General features: G+C 40.1%; 1 protein-coding gene across 9 annotated transcripts in view; it reads left to right on the top strand.

Moving 5' to 3' along the window:
• LOC127409770 (adhesion G protein-coupled receptor F5-like) overlaps positions 1–25,849 on the top strand; it is an 81,104-nt gene that overhangs the window by 12,801 nt on the left and 42,454 nt on the right. For 2 of the 9 annotated variants that reach the window (XM_051644578.1, XM_051644577.1), the window contains exons 5-19: positions 4,308–4,454; positions 5,841–5,987; positions 6,176–6,322; positions 6,495–6,641; positions 7,103–7,255; positions 7,453–7,599; positions 7,759–7,905; positions 8,422–8,568; positions 8,758–8,904; positions 9,059–9,205; positions 9,672–9,824; positions 10,009–10,155; positions 10,316–10,462; positions 15,958–16,107; positions 16,229–16,381. In XM_051644578.1, the coding sequence (XP_051500538.1) occupies positions 4,308–4,454; positions 5,841–5,987; positions 6,176–6,322; positions 6,495–6,641; positions 7,103–7,255; positions 7,453–7,599; positions 7,759–7,905; positions 8,422–8,568; positions 8,758–8,904; positions 9,059–9,205; positions 9,672–9,824; positions 10,009–10,155; positions 10,316–10,462; positions 15,958–16,107; positions 16,229–16,381 (2,226 nt within the window). The remainder of the gene's footprint in view (positions 1–4,307; positions 4,455–5,840; positions 5,988–6,175; positions 6,323–6,494; positions 6,642–7,102; positions 7,256–7,452; positions 7,600–7,758; positions 7,906–8,421; positions 8,569–8,757; positions 8,905–9,058; positions 9,206–9,671; positions 9,825–10,008; positions 10,156–10,315; positions 10,463–15,957; positions 16,108–16,228; positions 16,382–25,849) is intronic. The other 7 variants (XM_051644580.1, XM_051644579.1, XM_051644581.1 and 4 more) reach the window with 7 other exon arrangements.

Raw genomic sequence — 25,849 nt, 5'->3', positions numbered from 1 at the left:
AGAACCTTGCCTGAGGCAGCATGCTGGACCCAGTATGCCTTCGACAATTGGTGTCAACGCATGCCTCTCTGATCGTCTGGGGAGCAATCCATGCAGGCTGGGGCATCAAAGGATGTTGGACAAGCCGATGGGCATGTCAGCACATCAGTGTGTTGAGTTGAGTTGAAAGCAGCAAATCTTGAATTTCAACACTTCCTTCCATGGCTTCAGGGTTATCATGTGTTGGTCCAAATGGACAGCACAGTATCTGCAGCTTATATCAACAGACAGGGAGGCCTTGGTTCTCCTCTTTTATGTCAGTTAGCACACAAAATATTGATATGGGCTCAAGTGCAGTTCCTGTCCCTAAGGTCAGAGGTCTGGCATCGGTTCAAGTCAGCAGTGGTGGACCTGTTTGCCTCCAAGGAGTCGACGCACTGTCCGCTATTCTTCTCCATAAAGAGGGACAACAGATGCCTTGGCACACCAGTGGCCTCGGGGACAGCTATATGCTTTCCCCATTCAGCCTTCTCTAACCTCTTAGAGGATGAAGGTGGAGAAGGTGAGACTAATCTTGGTGGCCCCAAATTGGCCCCACATGGTCTGGTTCTCAGACATTCTGCCTCTATTACACAGGACACCCTGGGAACTCCTAGTCAGGAGGGACCTACTGTCTCAGGCACGAGGCCTGCTGTTTCATCCCTTCCCTCAGGGTCTCAATTTATGGGCCTGGACCCTGAAAGTGCTGGGTTCATAGCTATGGGAATACCTGAATGGGTAGTTAAGACTCTGGAGGATGCGCAAGCACTTTCAACAAGGGCAGCATATTCTTTTAGATGGAAGGTTTTTCAGACCTGGTGTAAAACACATAAGATGAATCCCCTCACATCTACAGCCTGTGGTATACTGAAATTTTTGCAGGAGCAATTGGATATAGGAAAATCTCCCACCACCCTCAGAGGCATGGTGGCTGCAATTAAAGCTGTTCTAGTGGGGTCCATAAGCTATCGGAGCACTGTTGTGGCCTGATTTTGCAATTCCTCAAGGGTGCTCGAAGAGTCACAGCATGTAGAAAAAGATCTACCGTGCCCCATTGGGATTTAAATCGGGTCCTAGAGGCATTCCAACACCCTCCCTTTGAGCCCCTCAAGTCTGTGGACTTAAAATGGCTGTCACTCAAGACGGCTTTTCTCCTGGCAGTGACCTCTGTTAAGAGAATTGGAGAGCTCCAGGCTCTCTTGGTCCATTATACCTGCTGTAGGTTCATGCAGGGTTAATCTGTGCCCTAATCCAACCTTCTTTCCAAATGTGCTGTCCCTCATGGGGTGTCTTACAGAGTTCCCCATTCATATAGAATGTAACCTTTGTTCTCTGATTGAAGAGACTTTCTCTCCACCTTGAGGCTGCTCTGGGACACGTTCCAATCAACAAATAGTAATGATTTCATGCCACTATGGGTGTTTTATAGGGCACTAATTAGGGTGTGACCGGCACAGCTGGTGTGTCTTAAAGAGTATCCATATCATCACATCCAGTGGCTCAATTCCCCGTACATATAGAATATATAACGGAGTGGAGTGATAGTCTCTTCACTCAGAGAACAAAGGTTACATCGTAACCGAATGTTCTGCGAGCACTTAACCAATCTACACTAATTGCACTTACTATTGAACTTAACTTGCACTTACTGTACAAAAAAAAAAAACTCCTTCTCAGTCTCCTGCGCTAGCGCCTATAATACTCAAGCCACCTTGACAACTTGACAGTACACTGCAATATTGTTGAACTTTGTATGACAAACTGCTTGCAATGTTCCTCTTTGGATAAAAGCGTCTGCTAAATGAGTAAATGTAAATGTGGTTATTCTTGTGGTTACTCTTGTATACCATGGTATTTGTAGTAAAATCAAAATAACCACAAAATTATGTTTTTTATTAACATATTTTTTTGTTTTCCTGTATTAGTACTATAGTTCTATTACAAATATCAAGGATGAAATATGGTTATTTTTGTAAAACCACGATAAATTTATAGCGAAGAAAATGCAAAACTATTGCGAGGGCACACAAAATGTATTTTGAGGGAACACAAATACAGTGGTGTGAAAAAGTGTTTGCCCCCTTCCTGATTTCTTATTTTTTTGCATGTTTGTCACACTTAAATGTTTCAGATCATCAAACAAGTTTAAATATTATTCAAAGATAACACAAGTAAACACAAAATGCAGTTTTTAAATGAAGGTTGTTACTATTAAGGGAAAACAAAATCCAAACCTACATGGCCCTGTGTGAAAAAGTGTTTGCCCCACCTGTTAAAACATAACTTAACTGTGGTTTATCACACCTGAGTTCAATTTCTCTAGCCACACCCAGGTCTGATTACTGCCACACCTGTTCTCAATCAAGAAATCACTTAAATAGGACCTGCCTGACAAAGTGAAGTAGACCAAAAGATCTTCAAAAGCTAGACATCATGCCGAGATCCAAAGAAATTCAGGAACAAATGAGAAAGAAAGTAATTGAGATCTATCAGTCTGGAAAAGGTTATAAAGCCATTTCTAAAGCTTTGGGACTCCAGAGAACCACAGTGAGAGCCATTATCCACAAATTGCGAAAACATGGAACAGTGGTGAACCTTCCCAGGAGTGGCCAGCCGACCAAAATTACCCCAAGAGCGCAGCGACGACTCATCCAAGAGGTCACAAAAGACCCCACAACAACATCCAAAGAACTGCAGGCCTCACTTGCCTCAGTTAAGGTCAGTGATAATGACTCCACCATAAGAAAGAGACTGGGCAAAAATGGCCTGCAGGCAGAGTTCCAAGACGAAAACCACTGCTGAGCAAAAAGAACATTAAGGCTCGTCTCATTTTTGCCAGAAAACATCTTGATGATCCCCAAGACTTTTGGGAAAATACTCTGTGGACTGATGAGACAAAAGTTGAACTTTTTGGAAGGTGTGTGTCCCATTACATCTGGCGTAAAAGTAACACCACATTTCAGAAAAAGAAAATCATACCAACAGTAAAATATGGTGGTGGTAGTGTGATGGTCTGGGGCTGTTTTGCTGCTTCAGGACCTGGAAGACTTGCTGTGATAAATGGAACCATGAATTCTGCTGTCTACCAAAAAATCCTGGAGGAGAATGTCCGGCCATCTGTTCATGACCTCAAGATGAAGCGAACTTGGGTTCTGCAGCAGGACAATGATCCAAAACACACCAGCAAGTCCACCTCTGAATGGCTGAAGAAAAACAAAATGAAGACTTTGGAGTGGCCTAGTCAAAGTCCTGACCTGAATCCTATTGAGATGCTGTGGCATGACCTTAAAAAGGCAGTTCATGCTCGTAAACCCTCCAATGTGGCTGAATTACAACAATTCTGCAAAGATGAGCGGGCCAAAATTCCTCCACAGCGCTGTAAAAGACTCATTGCAAGTTATCGCAAATGCTTGATTGCAGTTGTTGCTGCTAAGGGTGGCCCAACCAGTTCTTAGGTTTAGGGGGCAATCACTTTTTCACACAGGGCCATGTAGGTTTGGATTTTGTTTTCCCTTAATAATAACAACCTTCATTTCAAAACTGCATTTTGTGTTTACTTGTGTTATCTTTGACTAATATTTAAACTTGTTTGATGATCTGAAACATTTAAGTGTGACAAACATGCAAAAAAATAAGAAATCAGGAAGGGGGCAAACACTTTTTCACACCACTGTATATTGCGAGGGCATGCATGACATTTACGCCGACATCTCCCCTGCATAGATTAGTATGCTCAGAAAAGTGCAGGTATGGCCTAGATGGGGTCCTTCTGTTTTTAAGCAAACACTGAGGCATGTTGCTATTGTAGCATAATAAGGCAGATATTTTTCTGTTAAAATGATGCAGTATTAATTGGCAGAGGTCTTCATTGCACCACACATCCGTTCTGGTAATATTGTTGGAAATGTCAGCTGGGGCTGGGCTCAGGGAATGAAGTATGGAGGTATTAATCCAAGAAAGGTTGGTAGACCACTACAACCACTGTTGTAGAGAAAGAGAAAAAAGAAACATTCTGGAATTATGACTATGCCTTTAACCTGCAAACAGGGTCCTAAATTGACACCCGTCAAGTGCCAAACGTGGGTAACTTTTCTATTTGGCCGGTGAATTCCGCAGTGTCACAAACTACTCTAATGGTTGCATTAAATTTGTCAAACATTTTAGGTTAACGCTTTTTCCTTTTTTATCAATTTTATTTAATGGTATGAAGGCAAAACACATTAAATCAGACTGAGCATTTTTATTCTGTCAACTGTAATATTTTTATTTGATCAATTATTTTATTTCAGGTAACAATGAGTGTCTCAACTCATCATTGGTGTGTGGGCCAAATGCTGACTGTTACAATTTCAGTGGAAATTACACATGCTCTTGTTGGATTGGATATAATGCTGTAAAGATGAATGAAACAGTTAGTGGCAGTAACCCATGTATTGGTAAGCATTGGATTCATTGCTTTTGTCATTGTTTAAAGATACTGTTAATTAGATAGTTATTCGTAAATGTCTTATAGCTTAAAGGGATCATTCATCCAATAATGAAAACACTCTCATTATTTACTCAACCTCATGCCATCTAAGATGTGTCTGACTTTCTTTCTTCTGCTGAACACACATGAAGATTTTTGAAAGAATATCTCAGCTCTGTAGGTCCATATAATGTAAGTTAATAGTGATCAGGCCTTTAAAGATATTGATGAATGACTCACCATCAGTGTGTGGGCCAAATGCTTGCTGTAACCATAACGGAATACCCGTGCTCAAAAAGTTGTAATATTTAGGTTGTTGCGAAATGTGTTTAATGAAGATGTGCATGAATGTGTAGAGATACTAGACGTCTGTGGTCCAAAATCAATCTGCAACAACACTGTTGGGAATTACAATTGTTCGTGCATGAGTGGATATCATGTAACAGACTCAAATCTCCCTATTAACAACAATAACCAATGCAGAAGTATGATTGACAGCTGAAGATCTCAACTGAAAACACAATAAATCGAGAAAAAAAAAACAATAATAATAAAAAAAAAAAACAGACAAAAAGATTTAGCTACAGAAAAACATAAACTCACTGTGCACTTTACTAGGAACACCTGTCCACCTACTTATTCATGCGATTATCTAATCAGCCAACCATGTGGTACCAGTGCAATGCATAAAATCATGCAGATATGGGTCGGGGGGGGGGGAATTATCTCAGTGATTTGACCATGGCATGATTTTTGGTGACAGAAGGGCTGGTTTGAGTATTTCTGTAACTTCTAATCTCTTGGGATTTTCATGCATAACAGTTTCTAGACTAGAGTTTACTCAGAATGGTGCCAAAAAATGGTGCATCTCAGAGTGCCCAACACATCAAACCTTGAGGCGGATGGGCTACAACAGCAGAAGACCACGTAGGGCACTTTATTATGACTTTATTATCACTGAGAATAAAGTTCTCAATGAGGGTATAACTGAGGCTAATCACATCTTTCATTTTCTATTTGTTTTTGGTATTCTAAACAGCAGCATCAACAGGTTTATCTAGATCCAAATCTATGTTAGCCTAATTAGAAACACAAATAGTCAAACAATTAGTATTGGATTAAACATATATCGCTGTCAAGTGCCAAATGCGGGTAAATGTTCTATTTAGTTGTTGAATTTCACAGTGTCATAAACCACTCTGGCGGTTGCATTAAATTTGTCAAACATTTTAGGTTAACGCTTTTTCCTTTTTATCAATGTTATTTAATGCTATACAGGCAAAATACATTAAATCAGACTGAACGTTTTAATTCTGTTAACTGAAATATTGTTTTATCAATTACTTTATTTCAGGTAACAACGAGTGTCTCAACTCATTGTTGGTGTGTGGGCCAAACGCAGACTGTTACAATTACAGTGGAAACTACGCATGCTCTTGTTGGAGTGGATATAATGTTGCAAAGATGAATGAAACAATTAGTAGCAGTAACCCATGTACTGGTAAGCATTGGATTCATTGCTTTTTTACTGTTTAAAGATACTGTTAATTGAACCATTAATGCCAAACATTTTCTGATACCATAACGGAAGCTACTTGTGCTTAAAAAGTTGTAATCTTTATGTTGTTGCAAAACGTGTTTAAATCATTTCTGTTCGTTATTATTTATTTAATATTTATTTTTTCCAAGATGTGGATGAATGTTTGGTGAGTTCATCTTTATGTGGTCCAAACTCAACCTGCAGAAATATAATGGGAGGTTACAATTGCTCATGTTTGGCTGGATTCACTGCATCAAACTCAAATCTCACTATCAGCATCAATAACACATGTAAAGGTACAGTATAGTTGTATTCACAAATCTGATTTCTCAGTTTATTTTTGAAGAGATTTTATAGGCACAAATAATTGACCAAATCCTTTGTTTAATAAAAATGCATGTTCAAATCAAACTATTCCTTTTTTTTTTTCTTTTTTTTTTTTTTTTTATTCATAACACTTTTATGAAGATGTGGATGAATGTGTTGAGATACCAGATGTCTGTGGTCCAAACTCAATCTGCAACAACACTATTGGGAATTACAATTGCTCGTGTATGAGTGGATATAATGTAACAGACCCAAATCTCCCTATTAACAGCAGTAACCAATGCAGAGGTATGATTGACAGCTGAAGCTCTAAACTGAAAACACAAAAAATCTGAAACAAACAGACAAACATATTCAGCTACAGAAAAAAATATATTTGAGGCTAATCTCATCTTTCATTTTCTATTTGTTTGTTTGTTTTTGGAATTTTAAAAAGCAGCAGGTTAATCTAGAGCAAAATCTATGTTATCCTGTTTACAAACACAAATAGTCAAACAATCAGTATTGGATTAAAAATATATCACTGTCAAGTGCCAAATGCAAGTACATTTTCTATTTAGCTGTTGAATTTCGTAGTGTCATAAACCACTCTGCTGGTTGCATTAAATTTGTCAAACATTTTAGCTTAACACTTTTTTTCCTTTTTATCAATTTTATTTAAAGGTTTGAAAGCAAAATACATTAAATCAGACTGAACATTTTAATTCTGTCAACTATACTATTTTTATTTGATCATTATTTTATTTCAGGTAACAACGAGTGTCTCAACTCATCATTGGTGTGTGGGCCAAACGCTGACTGTTACAATTTCAGTGGAAATTACACATGCTTTTGTTGGAGTGGATATAATGTTGCAAAGATGAATGAAACAATTAGTAGCAGTAACCCATGTAGGCCTACTGGTAAGTGCTGGATTCATTGCTTTTGTACTGTTTAAAGATATTGCTAATTGGACCATTAATGCCAAACGTTTGCTGTTACCATAACGGAAGCTACTCGTGCTGAAACAAATTTTTTATCTTTAGGTTGTTGCAAAGTGTGTTAAATAATTTCTGTTCATACATTTTTTTTTTGTTTTTTTTTTTTGTTTTTTTTCAAGATGTGGATGAATGTCTGGTCAGTTCATCTTTATGTGGTCCAAATTCAACCTGCAGAAACATAATGGGAGGTTACAGTTGCTCATGTTTGGATGGATTCACTGCAACAAACTCAAATCTCACTATCAGCATCAATAACACATGTAGAGGTACAGTAACTTTTGTATTCCCAAATCTGATTTCTCAGTTTATTTTTGAAGAGATTTTATAGACACAAATAATTGACCAAATCCTTTGTTTAATAAAAATGCATGTTCAAATCAAACTATTCTTTTTTTTTATTTTTTATTCATAACACTTTTATGAAGATGTGGATGAATGTGTTGAGATACCAGATGTCTGTGGTCCAAACTCAATCTGCAACAACACTATTGGGAATTACAATTGCTCGTGTATGAGTGGATATAATGTAACAGACCCAAATCTCCCTATTAACAGCATTAACCAATGCAGAGGTATGATTGACAGCTGAAGCTCTAAACTGAAAACACAAAAAATCTGAAACAAACAGACAAACATATTCAGCTACAATATATATATATATATATATATATATATATATATATATATATATATATATATATATATATATATATATTTGAGGCTAATCTCATCTTTCATTTTCTATTTGTTTGTTTGTTTTTGGTATTTTAAAAAGCAGCAGCAGGTTTATCTAGAGCAAAATCTATGTTAGCCTATTTACAAACACAAATAGTCAAACAATCAGTATTGGATTAAAAATATATCACTGTCAAGTGCCAAATGTGAGTACATTTTCTATTTAGTTGATGAATTTCACAGTGTCATAAACCACTCTGGCGGTTGCATTAAATTTGTCAAACATTTTAGGTTAACACTTTTTTGCTTTTTATCAGTTTTATTTAAAGTTTTGAAGGCAAAATACATTAAATCAGACTGAACATTTTAATTCTGTCAACTGTAATATTTTTTTATCAATTATTTTATTTCAGGTGACAACGAGTGTCTCAACTCATTGTTGGTGTGTGGGCCAAACGCTGACTGTTACAATTTCAGTGGAAACTACACATGCACTTGTTGGATTGGATATAATGTTGCAAAGATGAATGAAACAATTAGTAGCAGTAACCCATGTACTGGTAAGCATTGGATTCATTGCTTTTTTACTGTTTAAAGATATTGTTAATTGAACCATTAATGCCAAACATTTGCTGTTACCATAACGGAAGCTACTTGTGCTTAAAAAGTTGTAATCTTTGTGTTTTTGCAAAATGTGTTTAAATAATTTCTGTTCATTAATTTTTTATTTAATATTTATTTTTTCCAAGATGTGGATGAATGTCTGGTCAGTCAATCTGTTTGTGGTCCAAACTCAACCTGCAGAAATATAATGGGAGGTTACAATTGCTCATGTTTGGATGGATTCACTGCATCAAACTCAAATCTCACTATCAGAATCAATAACACATGTAGAGGTACAGTAACTTTTGTATTCCCAAATCTGATTTGTTCATTCATTTATGAAGATTTTATTGGCACAAATAATTGACCAAATCCTTTGTTTGATAAAAATACATGTTCAAATCAAACTATTCTTTTTTTTCTTTTTCATAACTTTCTTTAATGAAGATGTGGATGAATGTGTTGAGATACCAAACGTCTGTGGTCCAAACTCAATCTGCAACAACACCATTGGGAATTACAATTGCTCGTGTATGAGTGGATATAATGTAACAGACCCAAATCTCCCTATCAACAGCAGTAACCAATGCAGAGGTATGATTGACAGCTGAAGCTCTCAACTGAGAACACAAAATATCTGAAACAAACAGACAAACATATTCAGCTACAGAAAAACATATATTTGAGGCTAATCTCATCTTTCATTTTCTATTTGCTTGTTTGTTTTTGGTATTTTAAAAAGCAGCAGCAGGTTTATCAAGAGCAAAATTTATGTTAGCCTATTTACAAACAAAAATAGTCAAACAATCAGTATTGGATTAAAAATATATCACTGTCAACTGACAAATGCGAGTACATTTTCTATTTAGTTGTTTAATTTCGCAGTGTCACAAACCACTCTGGCGGTTGCATTAAATTTGTCAAACATTTTAGCTTAACACTTTTTTTTTTTACTTTTTATCAATTTTATTTAAAGGTTTGAAGGCAAAATACATTAAATCAGACTGAACATTTTTATTCTGTCAACTGTAATATTTTTTTATCAATTATTTTATTTCAGGTGACAACGAGTGTCTCAACTCATCATTGGTGTGTGGGCCAAACGCTGACTGTTACAATTTCAGTGGAAACTACACATGCTCTTGTTGGAGTGGATATAATGTTGCAAAGATGAATGAAACAATTAGTAGCAGTAACCCATGTAGGCCTACTGGTAAGCATTGGATTCATTGCTTTTTCACTGTTTAAAGATATTGCTAATTGGACCATTAATGCCAAATATTTGCTGTTACCATAACGGAAGCTACTCATGCTTAAACAAATTTTTTATCTTTAGGTTGTTGCAGATTGTGTTAAATAATTTCTGATCATACATTTTTTTTTTTTTTTTTCCCAAGATGTGGATGAATGTCTGGTCAGTTCATCTTTATGTGGTCCAAACTCAACCTGCAGAAACATAATGGGAGGTTACAATTGCTCATGTTTGGATGGATTCACTGCAACAAACTCAAATCTCACTATCAGCATCAATAACACATGTAGAGGTACAGTAACTTTTGTATTCCCAAATCTGATTTCTCAGTTTATTTTTGAAGAGATTTTATAGACACAAATAATTGACCAAATCCTTTGTTTAATAAAAATGCATGTTCAAATCAAACTATTCTTTTTTTTTTTTCTTTATCATAACACCCTTCAATGAAGATGTGGATGAATGTGTTGAGATACCAGATGTCTGTGGTCCAAAATCAATCTGCAACAACACTATTGGGAATTATAATTGCTCGTGCATGAGTGGATATCATGTAACAGACCCAAATCTCCCTATTAACAGCAGTAACCAGTGCAGAGGTATGATTGACAGCTGAAGTTCTAAAGTGAACGCAAAAATTCTCAAAAAAGAAAAAATGAAAACAAGAAACAGACAAACAGATTCAGCTACAGAAAAACATACATTTGAGGCTAATCACATCTTTAATTTCCTATTTGTTTGTTTTTGTGTTTTTCTAAACAGCAGCAGCAGCAGGTATATCTAGAGCAAAATCTATGGGTAACACTTTATAATAACTACACGGTATAAAGTATTTATAAAGCATTAGTTTATAGTCAATTGATAATTTATAAACTATTGTTCCTACATTAATAAGCTACTTACAAATAATTTGTTATTTGTTTTTATTCACTGTAGCAAATGACTTATTATTGTTTAATAAGTTCATTTATAGGCAGTTTGGTAATATTTTTGGTAATATTTTTTTTAACATGAGCAAGGCATGAATTCATAGTAAATAAAGAAATTATATATGTAATTAATTGCACTTTTATTTAAATGTTATTAACGTATTTGATACTGTTTTAGTAACATTTACTATTAAATCAATTAATACTTAATATATAGGTTGTAATAAAGCATTGACTATTTGCTGACCTAATCTAAAGTGAGAACTGTATATGCCTAATTAAACATTTATTAATGATCTGTACTCTGAAAACTTGAAACAGTCGGTCAAATGACAGTAATGAAATGGGAAAACACACACACACACACACACACACACACACACACAAAACAGAAATAGGAAAGATAGGAAAGAGCATGTAACATTATATTATTGACTTTACATGATATTTTGCCAAATCAGTAAATTAAACTTCATTAGTGAACATTTCCTTACTATTCTGCTGAAGTGTATGAGCAACGTTGTCATGCTATACATGTTACTTTACTTGGCATTGGGCTGGATGGAACAACAACAGTAGTTTGTGGTTACTGAATGGGGCCGGGAGGCACCACCTTCAGGAAGACACATTTGTCTCTCATAGAAAGCAAGTTTTAGCCAAATCACCACTTTGATGACAAGTTTCAATGAGCAAAATTAGATATTCAATACATTACCAACTTATATTACTTAAAAAAAAAAAAAAAAAAAAAAAAAAAAAATGTTTGCAAGGCTTAAAAAATAGGACCTGATGATTTTTTTTCCCCCTAACTCTGTTTTATGTTCCCAAATTCTGTTTTCCATTTTAATGTTTTTTTTGAATTCCATATTTAAAAGATTAACTTTTTTTTTTTTTTATCAAAAATATGATGAATCAAATGCATTCATAAAGAGTTCATGGCCATACTTACAGTTGAACCATGTTAATAAATGTTTAATTAGGCATATATAGTTGTCACTTTAGATTAGGTTAAAATGCTTAGCTAGCCATTAGTAAGTGCTTTATTATGACCTTTATTAAGCATTAATTGATTTAATAGTAAGTGTTCCTAAAACATTAATATACACATACATTAATTAAGCAGAAATGTATATCCAATTCATTACATATTTAATATCTTTATTAACTATGAATTTATACTTCCTTAATGATCTCATAAACACTTTTTTACTACTGGTTTGCATCAACTAAAATACATCAGTTAGGTATGACTGACAAGTTATTTACTAAGGATAAAAATTTTTTAAAACATGATCAAACTGCCTATATATATGAAATTATTATACAATAAATCATTGGCTAAAGTGAATAGAAACAAATAACATCCTATTTATATGTGGCTTATTAATGTATTAATAATGTAGGAACAATAATTTATAAATGATCAATTAACTACAAACTAATGCTTTACAAATACTTGTACCGTGTAGTTATTATAAAGAGTTAATCTATATTAGCCTATTCACAAACACAAATATACATGGTGTTAGAATATCAAGAAAGCTACATTGCAAGTCTTCCTTCATGATGCTGATATAGCTCTAGACCCTCCATCAATTATAGGCTCAAATATTATGTTTGAGTTTCATAGGTATTTCTTATGGGAGAGTTTCTAGAATTATGGACAGTGGTTAAACTAACGTGGTCTTGCTCTTGCAATTTCGGCATTACAACACCATCCTTGTATGCAATGTTAACAGATCAGACTACTTATAGTCTCAGAAAGTTATCACAAAAGTAAAAGCACTTACAGTAATTACATTTTTAATCAGAGTACAAAATTCAGATTATGAAATGACGGTTATTTGTGCATATGGATGCGTTTGATGGACACTTCTAAAGACATTGTGGCACGTGGTTATATGAAACACTTCAAATAATTCAAATAATAATCAAAATGTGTTCACGATATCCAGTGTAGATACTGATATTTGAGAAAACATGCAAGTTCACCTCCAAATGCTTCTTTAGATTTGTCGTGAAATTGTTGCAGTGGGAAGGATATTAAGTTTTAGAAGGCAGAGTTTACACTGCACAATAATGTTTTTGCTCTGTGTCTCCTTAAACATGAAATTATTTTTGTAAATCTAGTGTTCACATCTCACATCAACAAGATTAAAGAGTTCACTAAAAAATGAAAATTCTCTCATCATTTACTCACCCTCATGCCATCCCAGACTTTCAAATCAAATCAATCAAATCACTTTTGTCACACAACCATATACACAAGTGCAATGGTGTGTGAAATTCTTGGGTGCAATTCCGAGCAACATAGTAGTCGTGACAGTGATGAGACATGTACCAATTTACAATAAACATCGGATTTACACAACACAGTTTACATATCTAATATACACATAATTACACACACCACAATATACAAATAATAACATACAATGTACAGTATACAATAAACACAATATAGAATACACATTATACAATAAAAATAGTATATATAGTATAAATAAAATATACAGTAGGTTGTATTGTACTGTACTGACAATCAGGCTGTCAGTTGATAGTAAGTTGCCAGTGCGTTGTTAAGAGAGAATATAATTTATGACAGTCCGGTGTGAGATAATAAGAGTAATAAAGTGCAGTGCTGATGTATTTGATCGTGAGAGATCAAGAGTTCAAAAGTCTGATTGCTTGGGGGAAGAAGCTGTCATGAAGTCGGCTGGTGCGGGTCCTGATGCTGCGATACCGCCTGCCTGATGGTAGCAGTGAGAGCAGCCCATGGCTCTGGTGGCTCTCTGATGATCCTCCGAGCTTTTTTCACACACCGCCTGGTATATATGTCCTGGAGGGAGGGAAGCTCACCTCCGATGATGTGTCTGGCAGTTCGCACCACCCTTTGCAGGGCTTTGTGGTTGTGGGCTGTGCTATTGCCGCACCAGGCAGAGATGCAGCCAGTCAGGTTGCTCTCTACAGTACAGGTGTAGAACCGTGTGAGGATGTGGCGGTTCATTCCAAACTTCCTCAGCTGTCTCAGGAAGAAGAGGCGCTGATGAGCCTTCTTCACAACGGCCTCAGTGTGGACGGACCATGTGAGTTCCTCAGTGATGTGGACACCCAGGAACTTGAAGCTGCTGACTTTCTCCACCGATGCTCCTTTCTTCTGCTGAACACAAGAAAAGATTCTTAGAAGAATATCTGCGCTCTGTAGGTTCATACAATGCAAGTGATTGGTGACCTGAACTCCAAAAGCTCCAAAAAGGAGATAAAATCAGAATAAAAGTAATCCACAACACTCCAGTGGTTTAATCAATGTCTTCTGAAGCGATCCAGTTGGTTTTGGGTGAGAAGAGACCAAAATGTAACTCCTTTTTCACTGTACATCTTGACAGCAATCTCCAAACATTCGTCATGATTTCAAGCTCGATTTCACTTCCTATAGCGCCATCTAGTGCTCTGCGCATGCGTCAATCGCTAGGAAGTGTAATTATGGACCTTTTTTTTTTGCCGTTGACTTTATATATTATAATGTAATCTTTAAAAAATTAACTAAAATTATTACGAATATTTAAAATGTAATTTAATCTACAACATTTAATCTAATCTAATTTAATGTACTTGATTTTTTTGTAATCAGATTTCAGATTACAAGTAATTTGTTACTACTGAGCACTGACTGTCACCTTCATTAACAGCAAACCATGCACTAGTAAACGTTATTCGTTGATAGAAATTGTCTAAATATTCAGATGTGGATGAATGTCAGTTCAATCCGTCCATTTGTGGTCCAAATTCTACTTGCACTAATACAATTGGAGTTTACAATTGTACATGCTTGGCTGGATTTACTGCAACTATGTCAAATCTCCCCACCAACAAGAATAACCCATGCAAAGGTTGGTTCTAGCTTCACATCAGTGTGTAATCTCACCTTCAATGATTGTAACCGATTCACCAGTAAATATATGGTCAGAAGAAATAAAACTCATTATACTAAAACATCCAAAATTTAACAATAATCTTATCTATATCTCACAGTGGACTACTCACCTCAATTCTTACCTCTAGTTTTATTCAAATGGAATGATTTTACTATGCAACCTATGGCCCTTCTCTTCAGTCATATGTTTTCCAGAAAGACATGCAATCATTTGATTTACAAGTATATTTTTGTTCTCTGCAAACACCTTTAACAAATACTTTTACAGGTAGTTAAAACAATAGTTCACCCAAAAAATTTAAATTCTGTAATAATTACTCGACCATATGTAATTCCAAGCCCATATGAGTTTTGCTCTTCTGTGGAACACAAAAGGAGATGTTAGGCTGAATTTAAGTCCCAATCACCATTCACTTTCATTCATCTTTTTTTTTCATACAATAAAAGTGAATGGTGACTGAGACTAACATTTGCCTTACATCTTTTGAGTACCACGGATGAAAGAAAGCCATATGTGTTAGCAAAAACATGAAGGTGAGTAAGTGATGAGTTTTCATTTTAGGGTCAACTATTCCTTTAAAGGTTCAGTGGTATCCCTGTAATAAGTCAAAGCTATCCAGTTGCATAAATGCATATTTGGATTTTAGAAATGTTTGCAAGATTTTTCACATGGCACACCTGATCTTGCCAGGCACTCCGGTTGGAAAACGCTGGCCTACACAATTTATTTTCAGTTACAAGAAAGTCTTTTTGTGGTTTGACAGCTTGAATGAAACCTCTTCAAGGCACACAGAGAAATTTCATAATAATTTCTAATCGTTAATTTTGCGCAGTTACACAGTTTCATCAACGCAACTTTTTTCCTTCTTTAAGAAGTACAAACACCTTTGTAATGTTTGTGTATGATGACGACTAGATCCACAACTTAATTTGGACTTTGCCTTGTCCTAATATCCACCATTAGCTTCAGTAAATGTTATATCAACCTCTTATGGTCTCCCAACGCTATTACACCAGACTACATTAAACAGAAGGCTTTACAGTGAATTGGAAAGCACGCAAGCTGGGCTTCTGATTTAAATGTCGGCTAATTCTAATATATCGATGCCTCAAAAACCTATCGATAAAATAACTTAATGATCAATAATCGATATTTTATGACATGCCTAATAGTAACCCATGCATTATTAAGCATGTGATTCATTGATGTGCATTCTCTTTATTTTTTCAGATATAAATGAATGTCAGGTCAATCTATCTATATGTGGTCCAAATTCCACCTGCACAAATGGTATTGCAGATTACATTTACATTTTCTTGGTTGGATTAAGCAATGCAGCAATGCCAGAACTCATCTTTACAATTAATAGGACATGCACAGGTTTGTTCTAGCTTCACATCTGCATATACTCACAACTTTAATAATAGTAAACCATGCAGTATTAAACATGTAATTTATTAATGGCTACTTTCTTTTTTTTTTCTTTCTTTTTTTTTTTCAGATGTCTTTGAATGTCAGGTTGATTTATCCATACAAGTATGTGGTCTGGATTCCACCTGCACAAATAATATTGCAGGTTATATTTACAAATTCTTTGCTGGATTTACTGCAACAATGTCAAACCTCACCATCGGAATTAATAAGACATGCAAAGGTTGGTTCTGGCTTCACATCTGCATATACTCTCAACTTTAATAATAGTAACTAGGCTTGGAATTGATACCTTTTTCACCCATCAATATTTAGAAAATGTTCCAGATGATTATTTATATATATCACATTTTTAAGACGTAAATAGGCCTGCATTTTACACAATAGTATTTGTCTCTTCATACATATTTCTCAGCACAACTTTGGTAAAGTGTGAGCAGCAGGGTAAATTGGCTAGTGGAATAAGACATCAGTGACTATAAAAGTAAGAAATGATAACCATAGAAATAAATATCAGAAACAACAGTGGCTCATCTAAGTTTCTGTGAGCATTAATAAATAATAATAATGCTACACTGTAAAAAAAAAAAGTAGTGTGAGTTTACAGTAAATACCTGGCTACTATAGTTGCATTACTTTCACAGAATATTTTACATTAGTATTTCTACAATTTATTAAAATTAAAAGACAACTGTATACTGTGACTTCACAGTAAACAGGGCCAAGAAAATACTGTAATGTAGCAGTGCTGTGTTGTAGAATCACAATGATCATCTTAATTATTTTATTTACAGTGTTTGTTAATTGTCATCATCATTGAGATTTGTATGCTGTGTTGATATCTTGTGTGCCTGACAGACAACTCATGATAAAAAATGAATGAGTGATAAAACCATATTATAGCCTAGCTTAACAAACATCCCTTCCTCATTGTTCATTTAAAATAATACTATTTCTTTACTTCCAAATGCATCATATAGTGTAAACTATGCATTATGGTCCGACATAAACTCAACCGCTAAATTTACTTATTTTCTCCATAACATGTTTCTCCATCAAAGTACAATAAATTGTGTTTTGTTAAACAATTGCACCAATTAGGAGAAAATGTATTAGAAATAAATAAGATAATGTCCCATTCAAAGGGAACACTAAACACTATGATGGTGACTTAAAATGAAACACCATTTTTCCATAATGCAGTGTGATGTTAGTGGTGGTGGCGTAGTGAGCTAAAGCACATAACTGGTAATCAGATGGTTGCTAGTTCAATCCCCACAGCCATCACCATTGTGTCCTTGGGCAAGGCACTTAACTCCAGGTTGCTCCAGGGGGATTGTCCCTGTAATAAGTGCACTGTAAGTCGCTTTGGATAAAAGCATCTGCCAAATGCATAAATGTAAATGTGATATTCTAATTTCTTTTTTCACAGTAATTTGTTGTATTTTGACATAAAACAGCCTAGATTTGATTTAAGGTAAAATACTGAAAACAGTATTTTATTGTAAAAAATTACTGTTAAATCTGGTAAATTCCTGGCAATTTTGTACAGTGTAGGCTTGGATACAGATTTGGTTAGAAATAAAATTTTAAGTTAGGGTTAGTATATACAACTGCGGGGTAAATAATGTTATAGAAATCCTTTGCTGGACAACAACCAACACGTTTTATTAAATTTCTATTTCTGCTAACGCCTTACTTCTGATTACACAAATGCAACTTGTCAATTTTTTTTAACACTTTACAATAAGGTCCAATTCATAAACATTGGTTAATGCATTTGGTATAATGAACTAATAATGAAAAACGTTTTACAGCATTAATCTAGGTTAATTTTTAATTTAATTTTACTATAGTTTATAGTAAATTATTGTTCATTCATAATATATTGCCTCATGTAATCATATTACTCCTCTAGCAATTCATTGGTTACCAGTTCATTTTAAGGTTGATTTTAAGATTTTATTAATTACATAAAGCATTACATGGTTTGGTGCCAGATTATTTAGCAGAAATGTTAAGACCTTACGAAACAGTTAGACCTCTTAGATCTTGTCATGAACTGTTGGCTGTTCCAAGATCAAGATGCAAAACTAAAGAGAGTCGCATGGCGCCATGCGAGGTTCGGATGTGTGAATGGCGAGCTCTGCACACTTTGCTAGTTTTAATACTTTTTGTGTCAAAAACTGGTGAGATTCGATACACTCTGTTTCATAACTGTTCTATGAAGACAATATGTCAAAGAATTCAAAATCCCCGGGCTCTGGAGACATTAAAAGACACTTACATGCTCAAGCTGAAGCCCCTGAAAAACAGGCTGAAAGCCCAGGACTCAATTTGGCCAGTGCGGTGAAAGAGATTCAGCATCAACTGTTGAACATGTCGGCAATGCTGACGAAGGTCGTTGCTGACTTGCAGGATCTTGCTGTAATACGTCGATCGATCACTGCCATGGAGACGAAATTTACTTGGTTATAAGAGTGGGGGATATCAAGAAACGGATCGATTATCTAGAGTCATCAGAGAGGGAATTAGCTGCTAACCCGCTAGCGACTATGGCGGACTTGGAGCACATTTGGGAAAAGTTGGAAGACCTTGAGAATCATAATCGCTGAAACAACGTCCGAATTGTTGGAATTCCTGAGAACGAAGAATACATCCTAGTTACTTGTGTAACCTCCATTCCCTGATTGAGGGAACGAGACGTTGTGTCGATGTAGTGACACCAGGGGTCACTCTTGGGAGCCCGAGACACCTCTGGTCTTTGATAAAAGGCCAATGAAAATAGGCGAGTAGTATTTGCATACCACTCCCCGGACATACGGGTATAAAAGGAGCTGGTATGCAACCACTCATTCAGGTTTTATGCTGAGGAGCCGAGACAAGGTCCCGGCCATTTCAGCGGGTAGTTCAGCGTTGTGGCAGGATGGACACAACATCTCGTTCCCTCTATCAGGGAACGGAGGTTACGCAAGTAACCAGGATGTTCCCTATCTGTCACTCACTCGACGTTGTGTCAATGTAGTGACACTAGGGGTGCCTATACGAAATGCCGCAACTGGCAATTTAAGTGGAAATACGTCACATGGCCTTGCCGAGCTATGTCGGAAGTATGCCATGTGGAGAAGTCCCATGGTAGGTCCTACCCTACGGGGGAGGAGTTACTACAAGCATTGTGACCGGGGCAGAGGGCCTCTGCCCATGGAAGACGCAGTTTGCCAACAAGGAAATGAATTAGCGGGAGATATATGTCGCATGGGGTTACCTACGGGGAACACCACATGCGGAGCACCTCCAGCTCAGGGGAGATGAAAGGCGCTATGCACAAGCGATACACCCGGCCAGCTGTCCCGGACTTACCTGCTTGTGCGTGCCACTACACGGGATGAAACCGGTTCCACCCGGAGATTGTAGAACCTCGCAAAGGTGTTGGGTGTTGCCCAGCCCGCTGCTCTGCAAATGTCTGTTAGAGAGGAGCCCCTGATCAAGGCCCAGGAGGCCGCTACACCCCTGGTAGAATGGGCCCGAAGCCCTACCGAGGGCGGCATGTCCTGGGCGTGATATGCCATAGTTATGGCATCAATGAGCCAGTGGGCGATCCTCTGCTTGGAGAGAGCACTTCCTTTCTGCTGTCCACCAAAGCAGACAAAGAGCTGCTCAGAGACTCTAAAGCTCTGAGTGTGATCCAAATAGATGCGTAAAACACGCACCGGACACAGCAACGTCAGGGCTGGGTCTGCCTCCTCCTGGAGCAGCACTTGCAGGTTCACCACCTGGTCCCTAAAAGGGATCGTGGGAACCTTGGGCACATAGCCCGGTCAGGGTCTCAAGATCATGTGAGAGTAGCCCGGACCGAACTCCAGGCACATTTCGCTGACAGAGAACGCTTGCAGTTCTCCTACCCTCTTGATGGAAGTGAGCATAGTCAGGAGGGCAGTCTTCAAGGAGAGTGCCTAGAGCTCAGCTGACTGCAAGGGCTCAAAGGGGGCTCTCTGTAGACCCTGAAGAACTACAGAGAGGTCCCATGAAGGGATTCAGCCCATCCTCTGAAGGGATTCAGCCTCCTGGCGCCTCTCAGGAACCTGATGATCAGATCGTGCTTCCCTAAGGACTTAAAGTCCACTGTGTCGTGGTGTGCTGCTATAGCGACTACAAACACCTTCAAGGTGGAAGGGGACAGCCGCCCTTCCAACCTCTCCTGCAGAGAGGAAAGCACCGATCCGACTGTGCATCTCTGGGGGTCATTGCGTCGGGAAGAACACCACTTAGTGAACAGACGCCACTTAAAAGACATACAGGCACCTCGTAGAGGGGGCCCTAGCCTGAGTGATCGTATCTACCACTGTGGGTGGTAGACCGCTTAGGTCTTCTGCATCCCGTCCAGGGGCCAGACATGGAGATTCCAGAGGTCTGGTCGCGGGTGCCGGATGGTGCCCCATACCTCAGAACAAAGGTCATTCCTCAGGGGAATTCGCCAGGGGGGGCTGTCGCGAGGAGCGTAAGGTCTGAGAACCACGTTTGGGTGGGCCAGACTGCTACCAGGGTGCTACCAGGACAACCTGCTCCTCATCCTCCCTGACCTTGCACAGGGTCTCTGCAAGTAGGCTCACTGGGTGAAAAGCATATTTGCGAAGTTCAGGGGGCCAGCTGTGTGCCAGCGCGTCTCTACCAGTCAGGGTGTACCAGAGCGGGCAGTGGGAGGATTCTTGGGAGGCGAACAGGTCTACCTGTGCCTGTCCGAATCGACTCCAGATCAGCTGGACCACCTGAGGGTGGAGTCTCCACTCTCCCCTGAGGGTAACATGCCATGAGAGTGCGTCCGCTGCAGTATTGAGGTCTCCTGGGATGTGAGTGGCTCGCAGCAACTTGAGGTGCTGCTAACTCCAGAGGAGGAGACGGTGGGCGAGTTGTGACATACAACGGGAGCGCAGACTGCCTTGACGGTTGACATATGCTACCATTGCCATGTTGTCTGTCTGAACTAACACATGCTTGCCCTGGATCAATGGCCAGAACCTCCGCAGGGCGAGCAGAATTGCCAGCAACTCGAGGCAGTTGATGTGCCAAGCAGCCGTGGGCCCGTCCATAAGCCGGCAGCTGCATGCCCATTGCAAACAGTGCCCCAGCCCATTTTGGAGGCATCTGTCATAACCACGACGCGCCTGGTGACCTGCTCTAGGGAAACGCCTGCCCGTAGAAACGTGAGGTCGGTCCAAGGGCTGAAGAGGCGGTGACAGATCGGCGTGATGGCCACGCGATGTGTCCCGCGGTGCCATGCCCATCTCGGGACTTGAGTCTGAAGCCAGTGCTGAAGCGGTCTCATATGCATCAACCCGAGCGGAGTGGCCACCGCTGAGGATGCCATATGCCCCAGGAGCCTCTGAAATAGTTTCAGTGGAAACTCTTTTTTCTGTTTGAACGCCTTCAAACAGGTCAGCGCCGACTGTGTGTGCTCGTTCGTGAGGCGCGCCATCATCGAGACTGAGTCCAACTCCAAACCAAGAAAAGAGATGCTCTGAACCGGGAGGAGCTTGCTCTTTTCCCAGCTGACCCGAAGTCCTAGTCGGCTGAGGTGCGAGAGCACCAGGTCCCTGTGTGCACACAACATATCCCGAGAGTGAGCTAGGATTAGCCAATCGTTGAGATAGTTCAGAATGCAAATACCCACTTCCCTTAACGGGGAAAGAGCTGCCTCTGCGACCTTCGTGAAGACGCGAGGGGACAAGGACAGACCGAAAGGGAGGACCTTGTACTGATACACCCGACCCTCAAATGCAAACCGCAGGCAGGGTCTGTGTCGAGGTAGAATCGAGACGTGGAAGAACGCGTCCTTCGGGTCTACCACCGCGAACCAATCTGGATGCCGGACGCTTGCTAGAATGCGTCTTTGCATCAGCATCTTGAACGGGAGTCTGTGTAAAGCCCAGTTCAGTACTCACAGGTCCAAGATTGGCCGCAACCCACCACCTTTTTTCGGTACAATGAAGTAGGGGCTGTAAAACCCCTCCTTCATCTCAGACAGAGGGACAGGCTCGTCGGGGCGGATTTGTGCCAAAGCTGGGTGCTCAGGGGCGGGGAGACCGCCGCTAGTGTGCCAAACCTGCCCAAAAATGAAGTGGTGGACGGTGGTCATGATGCCGGCCATGCACACTGGGTATGTGACCCAGGGAACAAGGAAACCACTCTTGCTGAACTCTTAGGTACCGCAGCCACTTGGGCATGCAGCTCAATTAAACGCAAAGGTAATAAAAGATTCTCCTCCCGGCCCTCCACCGGGAGATGGAGTGGTCTGCTTACCAGCTACAGAGCAGCGGGTTTCGTTGTCCCTGCCTTGCCCGTCTCATGGGCGCTTCAAAGCCTTTCGCGGATTCTTGGCGGCCGTGAGACGGGTGGCATCTGCTTCATGCGGTGGGCTCCACGCCGGGGCCGGGCCGCAGGGGCGGGCTGCAGAGGAGCCGGTGCAGTCACTGCAGGGGGACGCCCTTGGCGACGAGCAGACAGGGTGCGAGATCTCTAGCCGCGCCGGGGCAGGATGTGCCAGATAACCTCCGTCTGCTGCTTCACCGCTGAGAACTGCTGGGCAAAGTCCTCGATGGTGTCGCCGGACTGGCCAACTTGGGAAATGGGGGCAGCAAGGAACCGTGCCTTGTCGGCCTCTCCCATCTCAACCAGGTTGAGCCAAAGGTGGTGCTCCTGGACCACCAAGGTGGACATCGCCCGCCCGAGAGACCACGCCGTGACCTTCGTCACCCAGAGAGCATCAATCCCGGGGTGGAACTACCCTCGTGCAGTTCCTTTAGCGCCTTGGTTTGGTGGACTTGCAGGAGAGCCATGGCGTGCAGGGCGGAGGCGGCTTGTCCAGCGGCACCGTAGGCCTTGGCCGTCAGGGACGACCTAAACCTACAGGCCTTGGCGGGATCTCTGGGCGCCCACGCCAGGTGGCAGCGCTCCACGGGCATAGGTGCACCGCGAGTACCTTATCCACCGGGGGGATTGCCAAATAGCCCATGGTCGCCCCACCATCAAGGGTAGTGAGGGCAGGGAAGCTGAAAGATTGGGACCGGGCAGTAAAAGGTGCCTCCCACGACCTTGTCAGCTCTTCATGCACTTCCGGGAAGGAAGGAACGGGGGCGGGGCGTGGCTTTGAGCAGTGCCACGAGCCCAGGAAACAATCATCAAGCTGCGAGGGTTCATGGGAGAGCGGAAGGTTCCACTCTAGCCTGGAAAAGCATGTCATCATCTCAGCGTCAGCCTGCGACAGGGCGACCGCACCCAAAGGGAGGAGCCCAGCTGAGGCTTCCGCATCTGACTGCACAAGCCCACTCTCTGATGCTGTGCTCGAGAGCTCATCACCTTCGTGGGCTCTGAATAAGAGGTCGAACTCGCCATGAGATGAGCCGGCGGATTCATCCGGAAGCCCGATCGGGGCAGACGAGCGTGCTGGGGAATGGGAGATCTGTGGGGGGATACCCGGTAGAGGTGGTCCCATTGGGGTCCCCAAATCGCCCCCAGTGCTAGCCGCACTGGCCTCATACCCGTGGGTAGAAGGACCGAGGTGGGGAGCCTCTGGTGTGGCTTACTTTCTTACGAAGGTAAGCCGCGACCGCATCGTTGCCATGGACATGTTCTCGCAATGAGTACATGACCCATCCACGAATGTTGTCTCCATGTGAGCAGCGCCCAGACACAAAAGACAGTGATCGTGGCCGTCAGAGGGCGAGAGATAACGAGCGCAACCAGGAATAACACACAAACGGAAAGGCATCTTTAAAAAGATGCATCTTTAGAAAGACGTTCCGTGTGTGCCGCTCTTTTAGAGAAATATACTCTTTTAGAGAAATATACTCTTTTATTTCTGCTAAAGCACCCAGGGGCATTCTCTGCAGTGCACCAGTGCAGAGGGGGGAGAAGCTGCTGAAATGCGCCATCAGATCCAGCAGAGGTGAATGAACAGTTGTGGGAATTCAGCTCAGTGAGCATGACCATTTGGCTCCGAAGAGAAAATCTGAATGAGTGGTTGCAAATACCACTCGCCAATTTTCATTGGCCTTTTATTAAAGACCAGAGGTGTCTCGGGCTCCCAAGAGTGACCCCTAGTGTCACTACATCGACACAACGTCGAGTGAGTGATAGATAGGGAATGGTGAAATTCCCAGACGAGCTCTTCCCAAGTCTGCTTGACATAACAGGCCATAAGCTGGAAATTGAGCGAGCTCACAGAGTTTCAGCTCGGAGATCTGTGGAGGGAGATAGGCCCCGATCAATTCTGGCTAAATTTCTGAGATCATCTGATAAACATCTTGTGTTATGCGAGGCGAGGAGTAAATGAAGATTTTCTTGGTAGAACCACAGCATTTTCTTGTTCCCAGACTTTGCAAATTCGACGAGCAAAACGTGATAGATTCAAGGAATGCAAGAAACATCAACGGAAGGTTGCTTTTGCACTGATGTTCCCAGCCAAATTGAGAATAGATACTAAGGACAGCCACAAAATATTTACATGCCCACATCAAGCGATGTCCTTTATAAAGTCAATGGAGTAAGTCATTGTGTGATGCTCTTGATGCAGCCAAGTGGGCCTGACTCAGTGAGCATTCACTTGACTGTCCAAGGAAACTGAGCGCCTATTTTGTTTCTTTTTGTGTTGGTTACACCCACTGGCTGAAGTTTGTTTTGTGGAATAACACTCCCTCGGGACAGTTTGTGGATGAATCTGCACGTTCTTTGTGCTTATGCCTCCTATTGGACGGAGTTTGATTTATGGAATATTTCTTGCAAATCATTAGAGGGATTAGGGCATTTGTTACACTCATGTTACAGCTGAATGGGCCGGCTCACTGAACATTCGTTTGACTGCCCAAGGAAACTGAATTTTTTTTATTTTTTTTGAGCTGGTTCCGCTAGAGGCTGGAGTTTGTTTTGTGGAGGAACACACCTTCAGGACAGTTATGTGGATGAACCTACATGTTCTTTGTGCTTATTCCACCTATTGGCTGGAGTTTGTTTTATAGATTATATTCTGTTGTGTAATTCTGTCTCACAAAATTTGTATAGAAGCACCGGATTTGAGCAATCCAACAGCAAAGTTATCACGGGGACTCTCGTAGGCGTACATGGACCGTTTGAGTTTGGAAGAATGGACGCCGGTTGGTGCTGTCGTGTGCTGAGTTAATGCACATGTTTTTTTGTTTTTTTTTTCTGGGGGATGTTCAGGGGTTGATTGTTGCACCGATGTTGGAATGTGGTCTTTATAATTTTATTTTTGACACACAATCTATTTTTTCTCATATGTCAAAATGTCAAATGTTAATATGAGCAGACTGTCCCTCTCCACGTGGAATGTGAATGAGTTGGGGCACCCCATAAAAAGAAGGAAGGTTATTTCTTTGTAAGAAATATGATATAGTGTTTCTTCAAGAAACACATCTTTCCCCGCAGGAAGCTGAAAATGTTGGGAAGATATGGGGTGGACATGTTTTCTTTACTGTTGGCTCAAGTAAGAGCAGGGGAGTCATTACATTGATAAGTAAACATCTACAATTCAAATGTCTCAAAAAGATTAAAGATAAAGTAGGAAGAGTCATTATTGTTTTAACAGAAATTCAGGGGCAAAGTTGATTTTGGCTAATATTTACGCACCTAACGCTGATGATCGTGGCTTTTTTATAGATCTTGAAGGGATGCTGCAAGC

Source organism: Myxocyprinus asiaticus, chromosome 19 (assembly GCF_019703515.2).
Source record: "Myxocyprinus asiaticus isolate MX2 ecotype Aquarium Trade chromosome 19, UBuf_Myxa_2, whole genome shotgun sequence".
Lineage (NCBI taxonomy): Eukaryota > Metazoa > Chordata > Actinopteri > Cypriniformes > Catostomidae > Myxocyprinus > Myxocyprinus asiaticus.
This window is presented reverse-complemented; position numbering and strand designations above follow the sequence as displayed.